The sequence below is a fragment of the Vanderwaltozyma polyspora genome, genomic scaffold (assembly GCF_000150035.1).
Source record: "Vanderwaltozyma polyspora DSM 70294 KpolScaffold1003 genomic scaffold, whole genome shotgun sequence".
Taxonomy (NCBI): Eukaryota; Fungi; Ascomycota; class Saccharomycetes; order Saccharomycetales; family Saccharomycetaceae; genus Vanderwaltozyma; species Vanderwaltozyma polyspora.
Genome location: NW_001834654.1, coordinates 58,908 through 76,505, shown reverse-complemented (window position 1 = coordinate 76,505; position 17,598 = coordinate 58,908). Strand labels below are relative to the sequence as shown.

Sequence of the window (17,598 nt, the reverse complement as noted above, 5' to 3'; positions counted from 1 at the left end):
ATACAAGGATTTAGAAATTTTTAAAGAAATAGTGAAATCCCAGGAAAAAAACAGAGAAGCAAGAATTCTAGTTAGATTTTTTTTTTGATTCGATTCCGGATAAGGTAAACTCCGGGGAGCAGAAATAAGTGCGAAAAAGAAGGAATGAGAGACAGAGAGCGAAAGAGAGCGTGTGCGGGGTGATTCATAAAATTTCTGGAAGAAAGAGGTGCAGGATGGACATGCGTATCTTTTACATCACCATGATTAAATTTAATTGGCAAAACATGGCGCAGAAGAGGTCAAAATGAGGTGTTCTATTTGTCAGAGAGAAAGGAACGGAGAAGAAGAAACAACAGCCGCCGTTGTCAGGTTGTTTCCGCGGCTGAATGTAAGTGATCGTCGTATTGCTGTCTGATGATGGCATTCAATTCTAATTCTAATTCTCATTTTGTCTTTTGTATTTGTCTTTGTCTTCTTTGTGTCACACAATAGAACCTCAATTAGGTAACCTTATTAATTTTTAAAAGTATCTTTTGTGTTTCTGTGTTTGTTTTTGTGTGTTTTTGTGGTTAAAGAGTTGAAGAGTTGAAGAGGTAAGATAAAGTAAAATTGTCCTCCTCTCTTGTCTTAATACAGATGAAATGATTGTAACCCCACGGCAACGACAAAAAAAAAAGAATATACTATTAAATAAAATAAAATAAGCAAGGTAAATTATAACAAACAAAGATAAAATTATATAAATATTCAAAATGAAAGCTGAAACTTTTAGAGGTTACCTTCTCTATCTTACATCTTTCTTATTCGTTTTATTTTGGCTATTGCCAATCCGTCTATCTTCTGTCTATCTCCCTATACACTGAAACTTGGTGTAGTTCTTTAATATCCTTTGGACTTTTAATCTCAGGTCTCTAATCTCTTTCATATTTAATCTTCATCTGTGGTCTCTAAAAACTTATAACCTTTGTAATCTCTCTCTCTCTCTCTCTCTCGGATGGTAATGCTCTTTAGAAGTTGAGGTTCTTGACCTGATATTTTAACCTTTTATCTTTCACTATTCTCTTTCTTTTATTGTTTTGTGTAGTCTTCGCAGTTTTATTCGTCTGTGTCATTCATATTAACAAAACCTCATCGCTCTCGATAGAGTATTGGTATCTCTAGAGACAATTCATTGTTACGTTTATATTACCTCATTAATTGAGTTTCAGTTCTTTTGGTTTGGACAAGTATAAGAAGTTGTTTTTTTGCCTTATCTCATACTAAAAAAATCATCCAGGACAGCAACGACAGCAACAACAACAAACAGTATTAGGAATAATAAAGAGATATTTATAACAATAATTGTGTAGGTGTATTAGTATTGAAATAAAACTCAAAATACTTCATCTCAATCCCCCTTTCCCTTATTTTTTGATTATTACTTTTATTCATTTTGGTCAAGTTTATGGGTATAGATAGAGTTTTAACTTTGATATCGTTTTAATAATTAGAATAATTAAAATTATAAATACAACAAGGAAAACCACGAAGTTTTGGATTAATTTGCCCTTTTTATTTAAAATATATATATAAGTACTTGTATAGACTGGCATTTTATACTTATTAAGTAGGACCCAAATTTTTTATTGTTTAATTCATTAATCAATAACAAGAAAAAAAAACAAAAGTTAGAAAAGCGAATAACTCATTGCCCAATGTCAGAAAACTTCCAACGACAAAATCAAAATCATGCTACTAATCAAGCTCAGAATTTAAATGGTATCCAACCAAACAGTATTATTAATTATCCGGTACATGAATTATCTATTAATGACATTTTGTTATCAAAAAATTATTTAGATGATTATCAAAGATTATATTTCGTATCATGTTTTATTAAATTCTTTAAAAATGGTACTAGAAATTTATCAATCACAAATGATTTAAATATTAAAAAAACAATTTATAAATCAAATGTAGCCCAGATTTTTAATAATTCAAATGACAATAATCAAACTGTCACTTTTAAATTATTAAATTGTTTCGAATATCAATTCCCGGATTTACAAAAAAATCAATTAAATGACAATGATTTGAATTCTCTAACTTATTTAACAAAAGATATTAAGGAAAAATTGTCAATCCCACATACTATCTACAGTAAAAAAAATTTACAATTGTTTATTAATTCAAATATACCAAATTTACATAATAATGGCAATCCAAGCACAACAGACTTAACCACGAATGAAGAAAATGAAAAAGGATCACAAGAAATAGCAATAAATGATTCAAATTTAAATTCATTATCCAAAAATCATCAATTTAAATTAAATAATAATAATGAAACACTTATTAACCCAAATAATTATATTATTTGGACTTATGACACAGGTTATGTCTTCTTAACTGGTATTTGGAGATTATACCAAGATGTCATGAAAGGTTTGATTTATTTGAAAAGATACACCGATGAGAATGAAAATATGAATAATAATAAGAATAATAAAAATAAAATTCCAATAAATAAAGAATTAGAAAAGGATTATATTAATGAAACTTGTATCGATGAATTCGAATTCGTAATGAATCATGTATTCTACGATGATTTAACAAATTTAGATTTTGATACAATACACGCTAAAAAAAGAAGAAGAAGTGCAACAAAATTTAATAATTTAGTTAATCCAATAAATTTGAATGAATCGCATTCAAATCCTATTTCGAATCCAAATTCGCCAACATCACATTCCCCATATCCAACTTCGGGCACTAATTATACTGACTTACATTGGAATAATATTTCAAATGAATTAAAAGATTTCTTATTGATTACTTTTAAAGATTATTTGAGAATTAAAAGGAATTTACCAGAAAGTCAATTGACTAATTTGACAATTTATGATTTAATTCAAAGAATTAGAGGTGGTTATATTAAAATTCAAGGTACTTGGTTACCATGGGAAATTTCAAGAATTTTATGTATAAGATTTTGTTACCCAATTAGATTTCTATTGGTACCTCTTTTTGGACCAGATTTCCCAAAAGATTGTGAATTTTGGCATAAAAATATACAGCAAAAATTATTATACAACAATGGGAATATAGCTACAGTTACAACTACAACTACAACAAATATTAATGATTCAGTAACTATTTTAAATAATGAAAAAATTACAAATAATTACAAAAAAATTCAGAAACCAAATGAAAAAGAAATCCCTGTGACTCAAGTAGCAAAGCCATTCAAGAAAAGAAAGAAAAGGGTATCCAAAAGTAAGAAAATTTCTGAACCATTAAAAAAAAGAAATGCAAAGGTTATGAATATTAGAAACCATTTAACGAAGGCGTTTAAGGTTCTATTAAAAACTGCTCAAATGAAAAGGCCCTTAAAAATGCCACTTACAGATTTAAATTTTGCAAGATATAAATCATACCATTATCAAGGTAATTTAAATTTTTTCCTAGTAACAATTCCAACATTGAGAAAAAATATTCATTCTAATAATTTAAAACTGCCATCATTAAATTATACCTTGTCAGATAACTCTGACAATAAATCAATTAATACAGATATTATTATCGAAGGCCAGCTAAAAATGCAAAGACATATACAAGGACAACAACGGCAACAGATGCTTGAAAATAAAGCTAAACAGCAAGAATTAGCAACTTTTATGAGAAAAAAGAGTAGTACTATGCCATCAGCAACCATATCACCAAGAACTTCGGTATCTCATGTGCCATTGTATATTGGTCATCATCCTGTGAATCGTCAATCGCAAGATTCTATAGAACCTAAAATGTCAACAGCTATAAATTCACAATATTATAGGACCAATGGTCATAGATATTCATATCCAATGAATGTCAGATATTCTTCCACAGGCAGTATTTCCAATGACGAAAGATTTTCTCTGTCTTCAAATAATAATATTAATCAGGATACAGATAATAGAAGTTCTATGAATGCCAACTATTTGTATAATAATGGTCAAGGATTAGAAAGACCAAGGCTACAATTTGTTTCACAAGTGCCAAGGTCAAATAACTGGGCAAATTATCCAATACCGTTGACGCAACATGTCGGTTACTCCCACCAAAATGGCTCACAACCACTGTTTGAAAATAATCATATGATGAATAATAATAACATTCATTATGACAATAATGGTAGAATTATTATGATGAATAGAAACAGTGTTAATCAAAATAATCACAATCCTAGCATACCATTTAATGTTGAACAGCAAGATGTGTCATCAGGTTCTGTTCGTAGCGGCTTGAGCGGAAGTAATTTTGTACCAAGGTTTAATGCGGAACAAACTCAACAAAATGTGTTGGCCTGGAGAAATTGGTTAAACGGTACTCGATAATACTAAATATATAGCAAGGGACGATTAGCCGCAATACCCTGTTTCTAGTATTATATTTAAATGAAATTTTTGTAGTTTTATTACTTTAATTTTTATCCTTGGTTTTCAAATTTTACGTAAAAATTATTTTGTTGAGAATTAGACATAAATATTAATTTCGAAGACAAGAATAAATTAATTTTTATAGAATTTTATTAACATATTTATCAATTTTGCTTATTATATAATGTCGTATTTTTGAAAACCTTTCCTTTATTCCAATGCATGAGAAGGAATTTTACCACGACCATAACCCTCTTGTTCATAATAGTCCATTGGATAATATTTATCTGTGAACATGATATCTTTACCCAGTAAAACATTAGCTTCATAGGGTGTTAAAAGTGGCTTATTGAAGGCATATCCCCAATCAATAGACAACCTTGGACAAGCGACTTGGACAAAAACATCGATTTCGTCAAACATTGATAATTTTTGAGGAAAAATCTCACTTAAAATAATCTTTATAACTTTCTTACCAACGGCTAACAATTTACTTTCCAAATTTTCAACAGTTTTCAAATTACCTTGTCTCCCTAATGCACCTAATATTAATCCAAATGTTTTACCATTCTTTGCTGTTTCAATGGCATCCGTTCTAACCTCAACTAGTTGATTTTGATCATACCCTTCACTTGTGAATTTTCTACTATATGGATCATATCTAAATGCTGGTATTTCTGGGTTATGGATCATTGATGATTCCAAATGGAATCTTCCATCACCAATGTAAACCATATAATCAATTTGGGATTTATCTAACCTTTGGGAGGTACAACCTAATACTTCACCTCTAGATAAAGGCTTAATTTGAGGAGGTATTATATACAACATATGACTATCATCATTTAATAATTTATCTTTTATACTGTGCACAGTTGGATTGAATTGAATGGTACTAAACACAGCAATTCTAGAACCTGTTTTAAAGTTTCTTTGCAAAGTTTTCATAATATGGACCTCATCAATATTGATTGTAACAAAAACATATAATACTTTTATGCTGGTAACATCGATTGGAACTAAACAGGAATGAGCATAATGAACAATAAAGTCACACTCAAGTGCTCTTGCAGTGAAATCATCAATACAACATGCACCATATGATACATCACCCATTACCACTGTTTCACAAGCACAAAACTGCTCTAATATATCACTAATGATCAAAGAGTATATTAGTAAACCTTCTGGCATTTGTAAAGCAACTCTCTTTGCATTAGATTTTTTAATATTCCAAACTGTTTTATGGATTTCAAAATTATAATTCGAAGGTAAAAGTTTTATAGCCTCATTTAAATCTTCATCATTGAGAATTTCCTCAGGTATATGATTGACTGCTCTTCTAATATTCACTTTCCCTCTTGGTTTATGAACAACTGATGTTCCATCACTATTGCTCTGAGATTCATCATCTACTACTGTAGGCTTTTTAGCACCAACAAATCTTCTTCTAGGTGCTTTTGGTTCTTCACTCATCTCTTTGATATTCTACAACTTTATATCCTCCTCAACCAAACTTCAATATATATAAGAATACTTCATTTTGTACTGGATAACTTCTTAACTCATCTCAAATTCATCAACTTTTTTTTTCATCAGATCAAGTAAGCTTAAATTTTTCAGATGTCTTTAATGGTGAAAAATTAAAGTATCATCGAAATTTGATATTTAAAGCAAGCTCATCGCAAGGTTTATTAATAAGCCTGGAATAATAACATCAATAGCCATAAAGGTGGTCAGGTTATTTGTTTCAAAATGATTACTCCAGCATTTAAAGTTACTCAGGATGAGGATTTTGTAATTATAAATGTTAAGATATCAAGCATCCGCTTTGATGCACCAGGAATGGAAATGGTAGTAACTGGCAATGTTTTTGTCTTTCATCTCTCACCATACTATTTAAGATTGAGATTTCCTCACAATTTGGTTGACGATGAGAGGGCAACTGCTGAATATAAGCTATCTGAAGAAACTATACATATAAAGCTTCCAAAAGAGGAACGTGGGAAAGTATTTGAAGATCTAGATTTCCCATCTAAGCTATTAGCAAGAGAAGGTGATATACTACAAGCAGATAATTTGAATAATGTTGAAGCCAATACCAACAATATTGCAAAAGGTCCTTTGATTCAGGAAATTGGAGGAGAGAAATCTCAGTCTGATGAAGTTCAAAATATAGCTCAACTTGGTGAAACATTTAATTGGGAAATTGAACAAAAGATAGCTGAAGATTCCATGGATGTCTTGTCGGCAAAATATGGGTTTGATAATAATTATAATTCTATCGTATCAGTTTCTGTTGCAAACGGTAATGATATAAATGAATTAGATGAACCAGAAAAGTCGACCGCCGATGAACGAGTTAATGAAAGGTTAAGAAAGGAAAACCTAAAATTTGATCCAGAATATTACGTCTCTGAATATATGACAAATAAATTTGGCTCAGACGAGGACCTAGTAATAAATGGTATAAAAGAGCTATTACAATTTACACCTGCTATAGTAAAGCAATATTTAAAATGGTACAAAAATGCAGAAAACAAAGATGCGACTATGCCAGTAGATTTTACTGAAAAGGAGCAGGAGCAAATGCAAAAAAACCTACCCAATAAAAATTATTTGGTTCAAGATTTAAAACCATTATACATAACTATACTAAATTTATTATTTGCATACGTTTTTGAACAAATTGAAAATGAGGGAGTTCAACAAACCGAGAGTGGATGGACAATTGGAAAACTAACACCACAATTATGCTTCCTTGATCAACAATTAATGGTGAAAAAAGAAGTTTTAATTAGTGAAAACCCCAATGAAGATATTTCTGTAATCAGAGCTGCAATTATTGCCGGTATTAGAAGAGGATTAAGTTATCCATTACATAGAAACTTTGAATTAACTAAAAAAACCTGGAATTACGTCTATTATATACTTAGAGGCGGTAAACGATTAATCATAAAATGCCTATTAACTATTCATGAACTATTTAGATTTCATGATGTATATTACGTTTACAACAAAATTTTGTTGGACGACTTATGTTCGTGGTTCATATCTAGTGGTAATGAGAATATTATCAGAAGTCTCGCCATTGAACTGAAGAAAGAATTGGACACAGTCACTAGTGAAACTATTAACTTCGATTGCATAGCTGATTTCAATGCTGAAACTGGGGAGCCTGTGTGGGAAAACCTGACTTTAAAGGAAATGGAAATTCTTTCCGAGTCAGAATATTTAGCATCTTTAGAACCCAATTAAATAACATGATGTATTAATAGAATAAAATTTAGATAAACCTTTACTCTAAAATTTTTTATTGTTACCATTTCCTTTTAATTCATGTACTATTTAGTAGTTTATTGATGAAATGTGGAGGTCTTGTAGCAGCTGATCTCACCGGACTTGCATCACGACTGCTGTTCTCACTACAAGTTTTATCATCGAAATCTTCATTTACATCGACTGTTTTACCCTTTGGGGTTACTGGTTGAGCCTTTGGATCATCGACGACATTTAAATCTATAACTTTAAATCCTGTAGCTGATTTTGAACGTCTGTGTTTTCTCTGTTGTGAATGATTAGAAGGAGGTTGTAAAGTTTGCTTGGAAACACTTAGATTTGGGCGTTGAACTTGCAAAGTTGAATTGCTGTTGAAATTTAGGACTGAAGTCATTCCTGAGAATGTATTTGAACTTGAATTCATCGGCAGAGACATATTTCTACGATGCATATAAGTACCATTTTCATTTGGAATTGGAATTGGACTAACAGAAGACCTATGTGGGGGAGTAGTTTCTTCTTTTATAATAGTACCTCCCAAGGATGCTATAGCAGATGCACCTATTCTTGCAGGGGAATTAGTTCTTCTATGTTTCGGTTTTGCTATCGATTTTGGAGGTAAATAATTGCCCACTGGAGGAAATTTATAACTTGAAGGTTGTTGCGAAGAAATTGATTCCGACTTTAATAGCACAGTTTTATTCGTATCATCTTGAGTTGAATTACCAAAATTAAATACATTCGATATTTGATTTGGCGGAATACCATTTTCCCTTGCCATTTTAAAAAGTTCAATTGATTTATTAATTATTTCTAATTTATAGTACTGTTGTTTGGTCCTTTCTTGTTCTTGCTTTAATTCCAATGCTTTTATTAAAGAGTTCTCAGAAAAAGTCCATTCATTCACATGTTGACCAAACAGTATATCCAATATAGTCTTTCTATCATCGTTATCCGCATTGGAATTGGTATTTGAAATTGGATTACTCATGATATGTTAAAAAATAAATCAAATACTCAAAACAAGACAAAACACTTCAACGAAATTTCTATCCACAATTTTCTCCCTTCCTCTGATGATGATCACTCTATTATATTACAATTATATCACAAACCCAAAATAATTAATAAATATCCTCGAAATGTAAATTGTATTTTAAAAGGAAGCCTATTTTTAGAGTAGTTTATAGAACAAACTAATATTATCTGGATTGAAAAAAACAAAAATTTTTATTAGAAAGAGATGCCTAATTATCCTTTAAGTGTGCTGAAACCGTAATAATATCAAACTAAACCAAATCAATATAATATGAATCCAGATATATTCATGCCCATATAGATAAACATATAAATAATATATATATATATATATATATTTATACAAATAAATTATACGAATAGATAAGGAATTTATGATACAAGTTCGTGTTACTATAAGGTTCAACAATTTGCCAAGCAAATACAATGTTGATTTATCCTCAATCAATATCAATTTAGATGTAATATAATAAGGAAAACTAAGCAAATAAAATGTTTCCTTACTTCATTAAGCTGTTAAAAATTTCAATATTTTTTCAAATTTATCACAATTTTTCCTTTTGAATTTTAATTTTTTTTTTTCCCTATAGTTTTTCACTATTTAGTAGTGAAAAATTCCATATTATTTAATTCTGATCTATTTCATCGATCAATCAATATACAAACGATAATTTAGTATTTCAGTATTTAGTATTGAGTATTGAGTATTGAGTATTGAATATTTCTTCTTTATTTCCTTTCTTAAACAGATTGAGTGTGCAGATAGACGAAAATGGAAGTGATGGGAATAAGGTATGTTATCCAAATCAAGTCCGTATTGCCTAATTAGGACAAGGGCAATCAACTCTGCTTTCGAGGGATATCAGTAGGGCTCAATTGGGAAACAGAGTAATTGGTGAGTTTCGGCTTTTCTCGTCTCTCTTTAATTTCTCTGTCTGACAGGTAAAAAGAAACGCAGTTGTACTCGAAAGGGATCTGCTGTGGGGCACTGCTGCACAGTCTTCATTTTTTTTCAAATTTCTTCCTTTCGCTCTTTTTGTTCGCGGCGCGGGACGGCGCGGTCTCAACAATCAGGACAGTTGCACAGGAATACTTAGTTGAGTTTCGGGAGACAGAGAGAGGCAATTAAACATTAAAAGAAAAAGAGACAAATTTGTATTCCTTGTTTATCTGTTCTACATTCTTGGCCGACTTTCTATGGGACATTTACTGTCGTCTTTTCATTTCATACCATACTACATCCTGCATAATGGGGGAGACAAGCTCTTGTTCTGCGGGAATTGTATTGTCAACTCATTTTGAAAATTTTATGGGCTGTACTAGAACTGAAAAAAATAGGTAGTTCAGTTCTCATTGAACCACTTCGAGGACAGTTAGTTATTTGAAATTTAGGCTAAAGAGAGAGACATTTGTTATCCTAAATGGGAAATTAGAGAGTGAATTCGCATAAGTTCAGAATTGGTGCCAGACGAATGTTGTTATTAATTTTAGAAATCTTTTTTTTTTTTTATTTTTTTATCTTTTTTCTTGACTGGTCTGCTGTCCTTTCTGTATCCCGGTGTCGAAAACACAATATTTTAACAGAAAGGGAAAGCAGACATTAAAATACATAATTTATTCTTTTTTTGGTTTCTGTTAAAATAATTACCCAAAACGGCTAATGTGATAAAATAAAATTAAAATTCTTTGTACCGATTAGGTAAAAATAATAAGTAGAGACATCGATGTGTCCAGTTCCATATACTTATCTATCCTGATCAATTAAAATATTTATTTGACATATTATTATCTTCACTATTAATAGTAACAATATAATCTTAGATAAACCCATTCATGCCCCTATAATTATATATTTCAGATGAGTATTTTCAATTGTTTAATTCCAGGTTACCATCCAATGAGGTATTTCAGTATATAAAAAATGAAGTCATAGTAGTAGTTATTACCTCCAGAGTTTTGAAATGGTATTACAGCATTGGTACCACTATTGCTGTTCCCTCCTGTAACCGCTTTCATCGCTAACTGCCATTTAAACAGGTTGCTTACAATCGAAAGTACATCATCTATAATAGTCTTTATCACTCTGAGAACTAAGAGCACTACTACTGCAACAAAACATACAGTAATTACTGTAGACGTCGGAAATTCTATTATAACATGTCCAATTCGACTGGCCCTTAGATTTTTATCAATATCTTCTTTTGCTAATATTGGAAATTTCCCTCCTCTACCCCATTTTTTCATCAATTTTTTCTTGACAACAATTTTTTTACAATTACAGTCTTTATCAAAATCCGAATCTCTCTTGTCTTTAAAATATTTCGATTTTATCTTTGAATACCAATTTCTTTTAAAGGTCACAGTTTTGTCTACCATCTTATCTCTAAAAACTTTGTTATCCATAACCTTACCCTGTAAATAAAACAGTCCTTTAACAAAAATATCAATTACGTTCTACTTTACCATCTAAATTATAACTAGCCTTTCCCTAAGTCAATTCGACCATCTGATTTCTAAATCGAATTGAAAACACATATAAAAACCAAATCTGGATTCTCACAGTTGTCAAGAGTCTTGTTCTCTGAGCATCATCAAACTCCATCACAAATCAATTCAAAACTTCTTTAAACTGAAAATATACCAGATCAAACCAGCCATTCATCACAAGAAGATTAAAAACTTAAGCTTGTTAACATAACGAATATTAGATAGAATCCCAGCAATAAGCTGCTTGTGAGGTCAACAAAACACCGTGCATATATCATCAGGAACGGGGCATCTGGCCTTCCACAGCTGAAGACATCTCGAGCATCTGACCATAATTAACAACTAGATTCATTCCATGTCAAATTGGTTCAGTTGATCTTCATTTCTACTGCATCAATTGGCGGTGTTTGGGGGGTTGATCTTAGTATTAGTATTTGTAGGGAGTAGAAACGGAAGAGGGAGGAGCAAGATGGAAGGAATTGCTTTTCCTATCAGCTATAGCCATAGCCATGTATGTCTATTATTTGTTTTTAGCCATACGATATTGTCTTGTACCTCCGGTAAAAATGACACAACATATCCATTGACTAAGCTGGGCTGCTTCAAATCCTGTTGAATATCGAGAGTTAGCTTCGCTATCACCCACCACCAGAGAACTCAAATGTCTTTTTAAAAGATTGACAATGATTCAATGTTGGAGGATGAGTGAGGGAGTGAGTATAGATAATCTCCACGTTTCTAATGGAATATTCCTCAAAGTAGTTTGTTCTTTCTGAAGTCTATACTTTTCAGTTAACTTTGTCTGTTCAAGGAGATTGATTATCCATCCATTTGGTGCATTATCTATTCTGCTAAGATAAACTTCTTTTTAGGTTCTATCAAGACATCATCTCTAAACTCCCCCCGTAGACTACCCTCTTAAATATGAATATTATAAACTGATTATTTATCTAGAATTGCTCTTTCTATCAATCTTTTTGATTCATTTTGTTTTTAAAAATATTTTTTTTTTTGACGTATTTAAACTTCTTGATTTTACTCCTTTGGTTCCATCGATCCAACGTTAATTTTGTAATCTTAATTTTATTGTTATACTATTTAGCTTCATTCTCCTTTTCTTATCTTCTTATTTTATTTTTACAGGTGTCATGTCTCTTTAGTTTGGGTCAATGAACTCAAAAATTCTTTCATGTTCTGTTTCTTTGTCTCTTTATCTTATAACAAATATGATAAGTGACTGGAAATGACTGCATGCTCACATGAGTCAACTGTTAATGGAAACAGCAACAATGGCAACATTACCAGGACAAACGAAAATGGTAATAATATAGCCAAAAATAACAATGTTGTAAGATTTTTAGATAATGATGGCGCCAGTTCTAATGAGTTGCCGCTTTTTTTGAAACGACCTTATAGTGACACTCCAGTGACAAGTAATTGGAATTCTCCAGAAAACTCTACCGATGGAACACCGTTAGTCTCCCCAGATACAAGTTTCGTTAATTTAGGAAAATTGGATGAATTGATCTCTGTAGACAGTTCAACTGAAGAGATAAATCAAGAAAATTTTCTAAGATTACAACCAGATAATATCAATAATGATGATATTTCACCTTCGAAATTTAATCACCCAAGGAAAAGAAATACAACTTTCGATGTGCCAGGATTGACAAAATCAAAAAAGTCTCCAGATGGGACCATTTCAAAGGAAGACCCTTGCTCTAAGCTAATTATAATAATGGTAGGTTTACCAGCCACGGGTAAGTCATTCATTGCAAATAAATTGTCAAGGTATTTGAATTACTCAATGTATGACTGTAAAGCTTTTAATGTTGGTAATACCAGAAGAAAATACGCCAAGGATCACGGTTTAGAAGATCAAGATTCAAAATTTTTTGACCCAACTAATCAAAAATTCTCGGATTTAAGAGACCAATGGGCATTAGATACTTTATCTGAATTGCTAGATTATTTGTTAGATGGGAATGGCTGTGTAGCAATTTTTGATGCAACTAACACTACAAAAGTAAGAAGAAAGCTTGTTGTAGAAAGAATAAGAGAAAGATCTGAACATATTGGGATCTTATTTTTGGAGACTATTTGTTCCGACAACAAAGTAATAGAAGAAAATGTCAGATTGAAATTATTTGGCCCAGATTATAAGGGAAAAAACCCTGAAAAGTCATTAAAAGATTTTAAAAAGAGATTATTGAATTATAATAAAGCATACGAACCATTAGAAGATCATGAAAATATCCCATATGTTAAAATGGTCGATGTAGGTAAAAAGGTAATCTCATATAAAATAAAAGGTTTTTTAGCGTCACAAACTGTTTATTACTTATTGAATTTCACTTTAAATGAAAGACAAATCTGGATCACTAGAAATGGGGAAAGTGAATATAATGTCAGTGGAAGAATTGGTGGTGACTCAAATTTAACAAAGCGTGGTAAGAAGTATGCTACCGCCCTAACCAAGTTTATCGATAAACAAAGGACAGAATTTAACAATTACGAATTAAAAAAGCTTGAATCCAATAAAAAAAAATATAAGTCATTTGATGTGTCTTCAGATGAGAATTCGGAAAATCATGATGATGATGACGAAGATCACCAATTCAATGAGTTTTTTGTATGGTCTAGTATGCGCAAGAGATGTGTACAGACAGCAGAACATTTTAATGAAATTGAGTACCCAATAAAACAAATGAAAATGTTGGATGAGCTAAATGCAGGAGATTATGAAGGAATGACATACCAAGAGATTCAAGAAAACTTCTCCGAAGAATTCGAGGAACGCCAAAAGGATAAATTGCGTTATAGATATCCTGGTATCGGTGGGGAATCTTATATGGATGTCATTAATAGATTAAGGCCTGTAATCAATGAAATAGAGAGATTGGAAGATAATGTTTTAATTATTACCCATAGAGTTGCTGCAAGAGTACTATTAGGTTATTTTATGAATCTAGGAAAAGATATTATTGCTAATTTAGACATACCTTTGCATTGCATATATTGTTTAGATTTAAAACCCTATGGCATCTCTTGGTCATTATGGGAATATGATGAAGAAAAGGATGATTTCTTTAAGCTACCAACATCAGGATTAAATACATGCAAGGTAAAAGAAGTGGGTTCTGTATACAAGGAGAAACATTACTCTATCGTTCCTACTGCCCCTTTAAGTTCTAGTAGTTCTGTTTCTGATTTAAGTTTCTCAAGGAAATTACGAAATGGAACTTCACCAAATTCATCCAATATCAATGATTCAACATTATCCAACGAACCATTAATCACTGTACCAATTATATCTACATCCAATCTATTAGAAGGTGGAGGTACTTCTATTTCTAACGTACCGAAAAGAACAATAATGGTTCCCCAAAGTTCAAGCCAAAGCACAGTCATATCTTCGATCCTAGCAAATGAATCCATTGAACCAATCTGCATAGAAAGTAAAAACAGAAGTGATACAATTGACCTAAAATCTGTCAAGAATGAAAATGTTCCAGATAAATTGTAACTATAAAGCTATTATATAACTAATTTATATAATTTAATCGTTATACCTCAATGTGTCTCTATATTATTAGTTATTTGATAATTAATTATTATAGGGTCAATATATAATTTAACAATATTTTTATAAAACCAAACTTGATTGGATAAACCTTCCAATTATTACCAATTAAAAACATAACGTAGCAAATATAATCAATAATTTAGAAATCAACCGTATACAATACCCATTGCATCAACCCAATTACTCATTCTGCCATAGAGACCTAAAATATATTTACCTTCAGGAGCTATTAACTTACCAAGACCACCACCATTGGCATTACCAAACATTTGTGTGATTCTGCCGTAACTAGTAATTAGTTGAACAGCATCTATCCAAGCCCCACATCTTACATTGAATCCTGTTATTATTTCTCCTGGTTCCATAATAACATCACTGTAATTTCTAGTCTCTTTACCAAATAATACGTTATTATCAGCCTCTTTGATAGCCAAATCCTTCATGGAGTTTGTCAATTTTCCAGCATATGTCCTAGAAGGAATGGTGGGTGGCTTATTCGGATCTTGTCTTTTTTGGTAAAATCTGATACCATCCAATGCACCACCGTGATATATTCTAACTGCAACTATATTAGCAATATCTAATGGAATGATATCTATTTCACTACCTCTATTCCCACCACCTAACATGGTAGATTTAATACCATGAACATTTTTACCAAACCCATATCTGTCCATTGGTATTGTTGATATATTCATTTGATTAGGGAAGTTATCAAAGGTTTTACCTGGCCCATTGGCAACTAGCAATGAGATCTTAAAATCATTACCGTGTTTGGCCAAATGATCTGGCGGTATTCTAGAACGTATATCTTGTATCGATAATGTTAGTTTATGTTGGGGTCCTTGTCCACCGAGAGATTTTGGGATATATTCAATGTAAGCCCTGGCCAAATCACCGCAGACTATTTCGACACAATATATACCACCTTCTGAATTTATAGTACACGTACCATTTCCTAAGGGATAGAGTGAAGGTTCTGCGATTCCAGGGTTATTTAATCTGGTAGGTCTCATGAATGAAGGGTCGTAATAATCCTCAGGTAGAGTAAAGGAAGGGTGATATAAGAATCTTAACATATCAAGTCTATGCCAACCACATTCTTCCTTTGGATAAATTGGAGGTTTAGCACCATACGATTTTGTTCTAACAGAAAATGCTTCCTGAGTTAAAAATGATCTATTTAACCTAGTATAGTCTCTTAACATAACACCATTTTCTTGATGGGGACATCCCAATAAATGCCCAATTTCATGCATAAACGCACCTAAAGTCACCACTAGACATTCCCAATGAGTACCACATTCATTACAGTCATTGGCGACTTCCTTTGTAGAAGCTTCAGTACTATCTAACATATACGGAATCAATTGCTCCATTGATGGTGGCCATGAATATAAACCATGAGAACCAAAAATTGCTAATTTTATATCGCTTGTTCCACCACCCAATGCAGCATGACCTGTAATAAGTTTACCATCCCAGTGGGTATCTAAGAACATCACTGCGGCTTGCACTGGTTTGTCACTATTTGTAAAAGGACCACCATATTTTTTTAAAGCATCCATTGCGACACCAAATAAACCACCACCATCTTTTGCCTTTGGATTCTGTTGGGCAATATCATAATCTCTAATTTCCTTAGTTGATTTATCAGATCGTAGAATATGAATTTTGATTGTATTTCTCATTTGTTGTCTAGTTTGAAATTGGGTATCCCAAGTGTATTCTTCAACGAATTGGAAAGTACGATGACCAAACCCATTACGCAGCATTTGTTCATTTGTGAAAGCTTGCATCAAACGACCACCAATTCTTAATTTCCTGATAGCTAAATCCAAATTATTACCACCTTCTTTATCCTTTTGAGATCTTGGAGAATCGAATTCTAAAGGAGAGTCGTTAGCAACAAGCAGACATAAATGAATTGGTAAATTTTGATATTGTGGGCTGTAAATACAAGTAACGACTTTTGATATATTGGTATCAGTGACAAAAGTTAACCTATTTGAACCAGGGTTTAAAATTATAGTAGCTTTAAAGAAATTATCAATCACAGGGAAATTCAAAGTAGGTAAAGCAGGATGTTGAACTTGAATATTCTTTGAACCATTTTGTTTTGAGCATTTACCATGAATGATCAGACATGGAGAGGTTACTAAAGCATTTTCTTGCAAGTTGAATAATTCTATTTCACTCATTGCAGCTGTATTCTTATTTGAGGTTATTCAGGGTATGTAGCTAGATTCAAGCAAGTAAATAGATCTAGCAACAATGCGAGTATTGTCTTCCCGATGGTCCAGATCACNGATTGTTAAAGATATCTTCTAGGTAGGCATAACTGCTTATCAATGTGTCCATATATATATATATATTATAGTTAAATATGGTGCTCGAAGAGCTATCATACATATGTTCGAGAAAAGCAACAATGAAACTTTTCCCTAAAGGCTCGCTTTTAAGCATGTGATGATATCATTGCTAAAGAGGGCGAGATCTTGCAGCTCAGCTCAGCTCAGCTCAGCCATAAAGAAAAGAATTAGAGATGAGAAACAGCGGATGGTATAGGGGTTCTGCTGCCAACCGTCGTATGTCTACAACCTCAGAGACAGACTGACAGACCGACAGATATATATAGAGACGTGCATATTAACATATCAAGTAAGAAATGAAATGAAGTGATGGTGAAGTTCGAACTGCGTTAATAATGAGGATACTTGATATCTTGGTAGCAGAAACTACACCTTGCAAGAATCGAACCAAGAAGTCCAACTGACTATTTTTCAGTTAGAGATGTAAGAATTGTCTTCTTTTTGGTCTTAAACGCTT

General features: G+C 31.9%; 6 protein-coding genes across 6 annotated transcripts; 3 read left to right on the top strand and 3 right to left on the bottom strand.

The window, feature by feature from the left end:
- Positions 1-1,676: 1,676 nt before the first annotated feature.
- On the top strand, positions 1,677-4,337 carry XBP1 (Xbp1p; the record flags this gene model as incomplete). The annotated part of the gene is made up of 1 exon (XM_001644531.1): positions 1,677-4,337. The coding sequence occupies one exon, from the start codon at positions 1,677-1,679 to the stop codon at positions 4,335-4,337; it is 2,661 nt and encodes an 886-aa protein (XP_001644581.1).
- Positions 4,338-4,589: 252 nt separating this feature from the next.
- Positions 4,590-5,855, bottom strand: DPH1 (2-(3-amino-3-carboxypropyl)histidine synthase; the record flags this gene model as incomplete). Its single annotated transcript, XM_001644530.1, has 1 exon — positions 4,590-5,855. One exon carries the CDS (start codon positions 5,853-5,855, stop codon positions 4,590-4,592), a length of 1,266 nt encoding a protein of 421 aa, XP_001644580.1.
- Positions 5,856-6,134: 279 nt separating this feature from the next.
- Positions 6,135-7,637, top strand: SHQ1 (Hsp90 cochaperone SHQ1; the record flags this gene model as incomplete). Its single annotated transcript, XM_001644529.1, has 1 exon — positions 6,135-7,637. One exon carries the CDS (start codon positions 6,135-6,137, stop codon positions 7,635-7,637), a length of 1,503 nt encoding a protein of 500 aa, XP_001644579.1.
- Positions 7,638-7,716: 79 nt separating this feature from the next.
- Positions 7,717-8,649, bottom strand: Kpol_1003p25 (DUF2722 domain-containing protein; the record flags this gene model as incomplete). Its single annotated transcript, XM_001644528.1, has 1 exon — positions 7,717-8,649. One exon carries the CDS (start codon positions 8,647-8,649, stop codon positions 7,717-7,719), a length of 933 nt encoding a protein of 310 aa, XP_001644578.1.
- Positions 8,650-12,426: 3,777 nt separating this feature from the next.
- Kpol_1003p24 (bifunctional nucleoside/nucleotide kinase/histidine phosphatase family protein) lies at positions 12,427-14,709 on the top strand (the record flags this gene model as incomplete). Its single annotated transcript, XM_001644527.1, has 1 exon — positions 12,427-14,709. One exon carries the CDS (start codon positions 12,427-12,429, stop codon positions 14,707-14,709), a length of 2,283 nt encoding a protein of 760 aa, XP_001644577.1.
- A 206-nt stretch (positions 14,710-14,915) lies between these two features.
- On the bottom strand, positions 14,916-16,970 carry Kpol_1003p23 (zinc metalloproteinase family protein; the record flags this gene model as incomplete). The annotated part of the gene is made up of 1 exon (XM_001644526.1): positions 14,916-16,970. The coding sequence occupies one exon, from the start codon at positions 16,968-16,970 to the stop codon at positions 14,916-14,918; it is 2,055 nt and encodes a 684-aa protein (XP_001644576.1).
- Between the last annotated feature and the right edge of the window lie 628 nt (positions 16,971-17,598).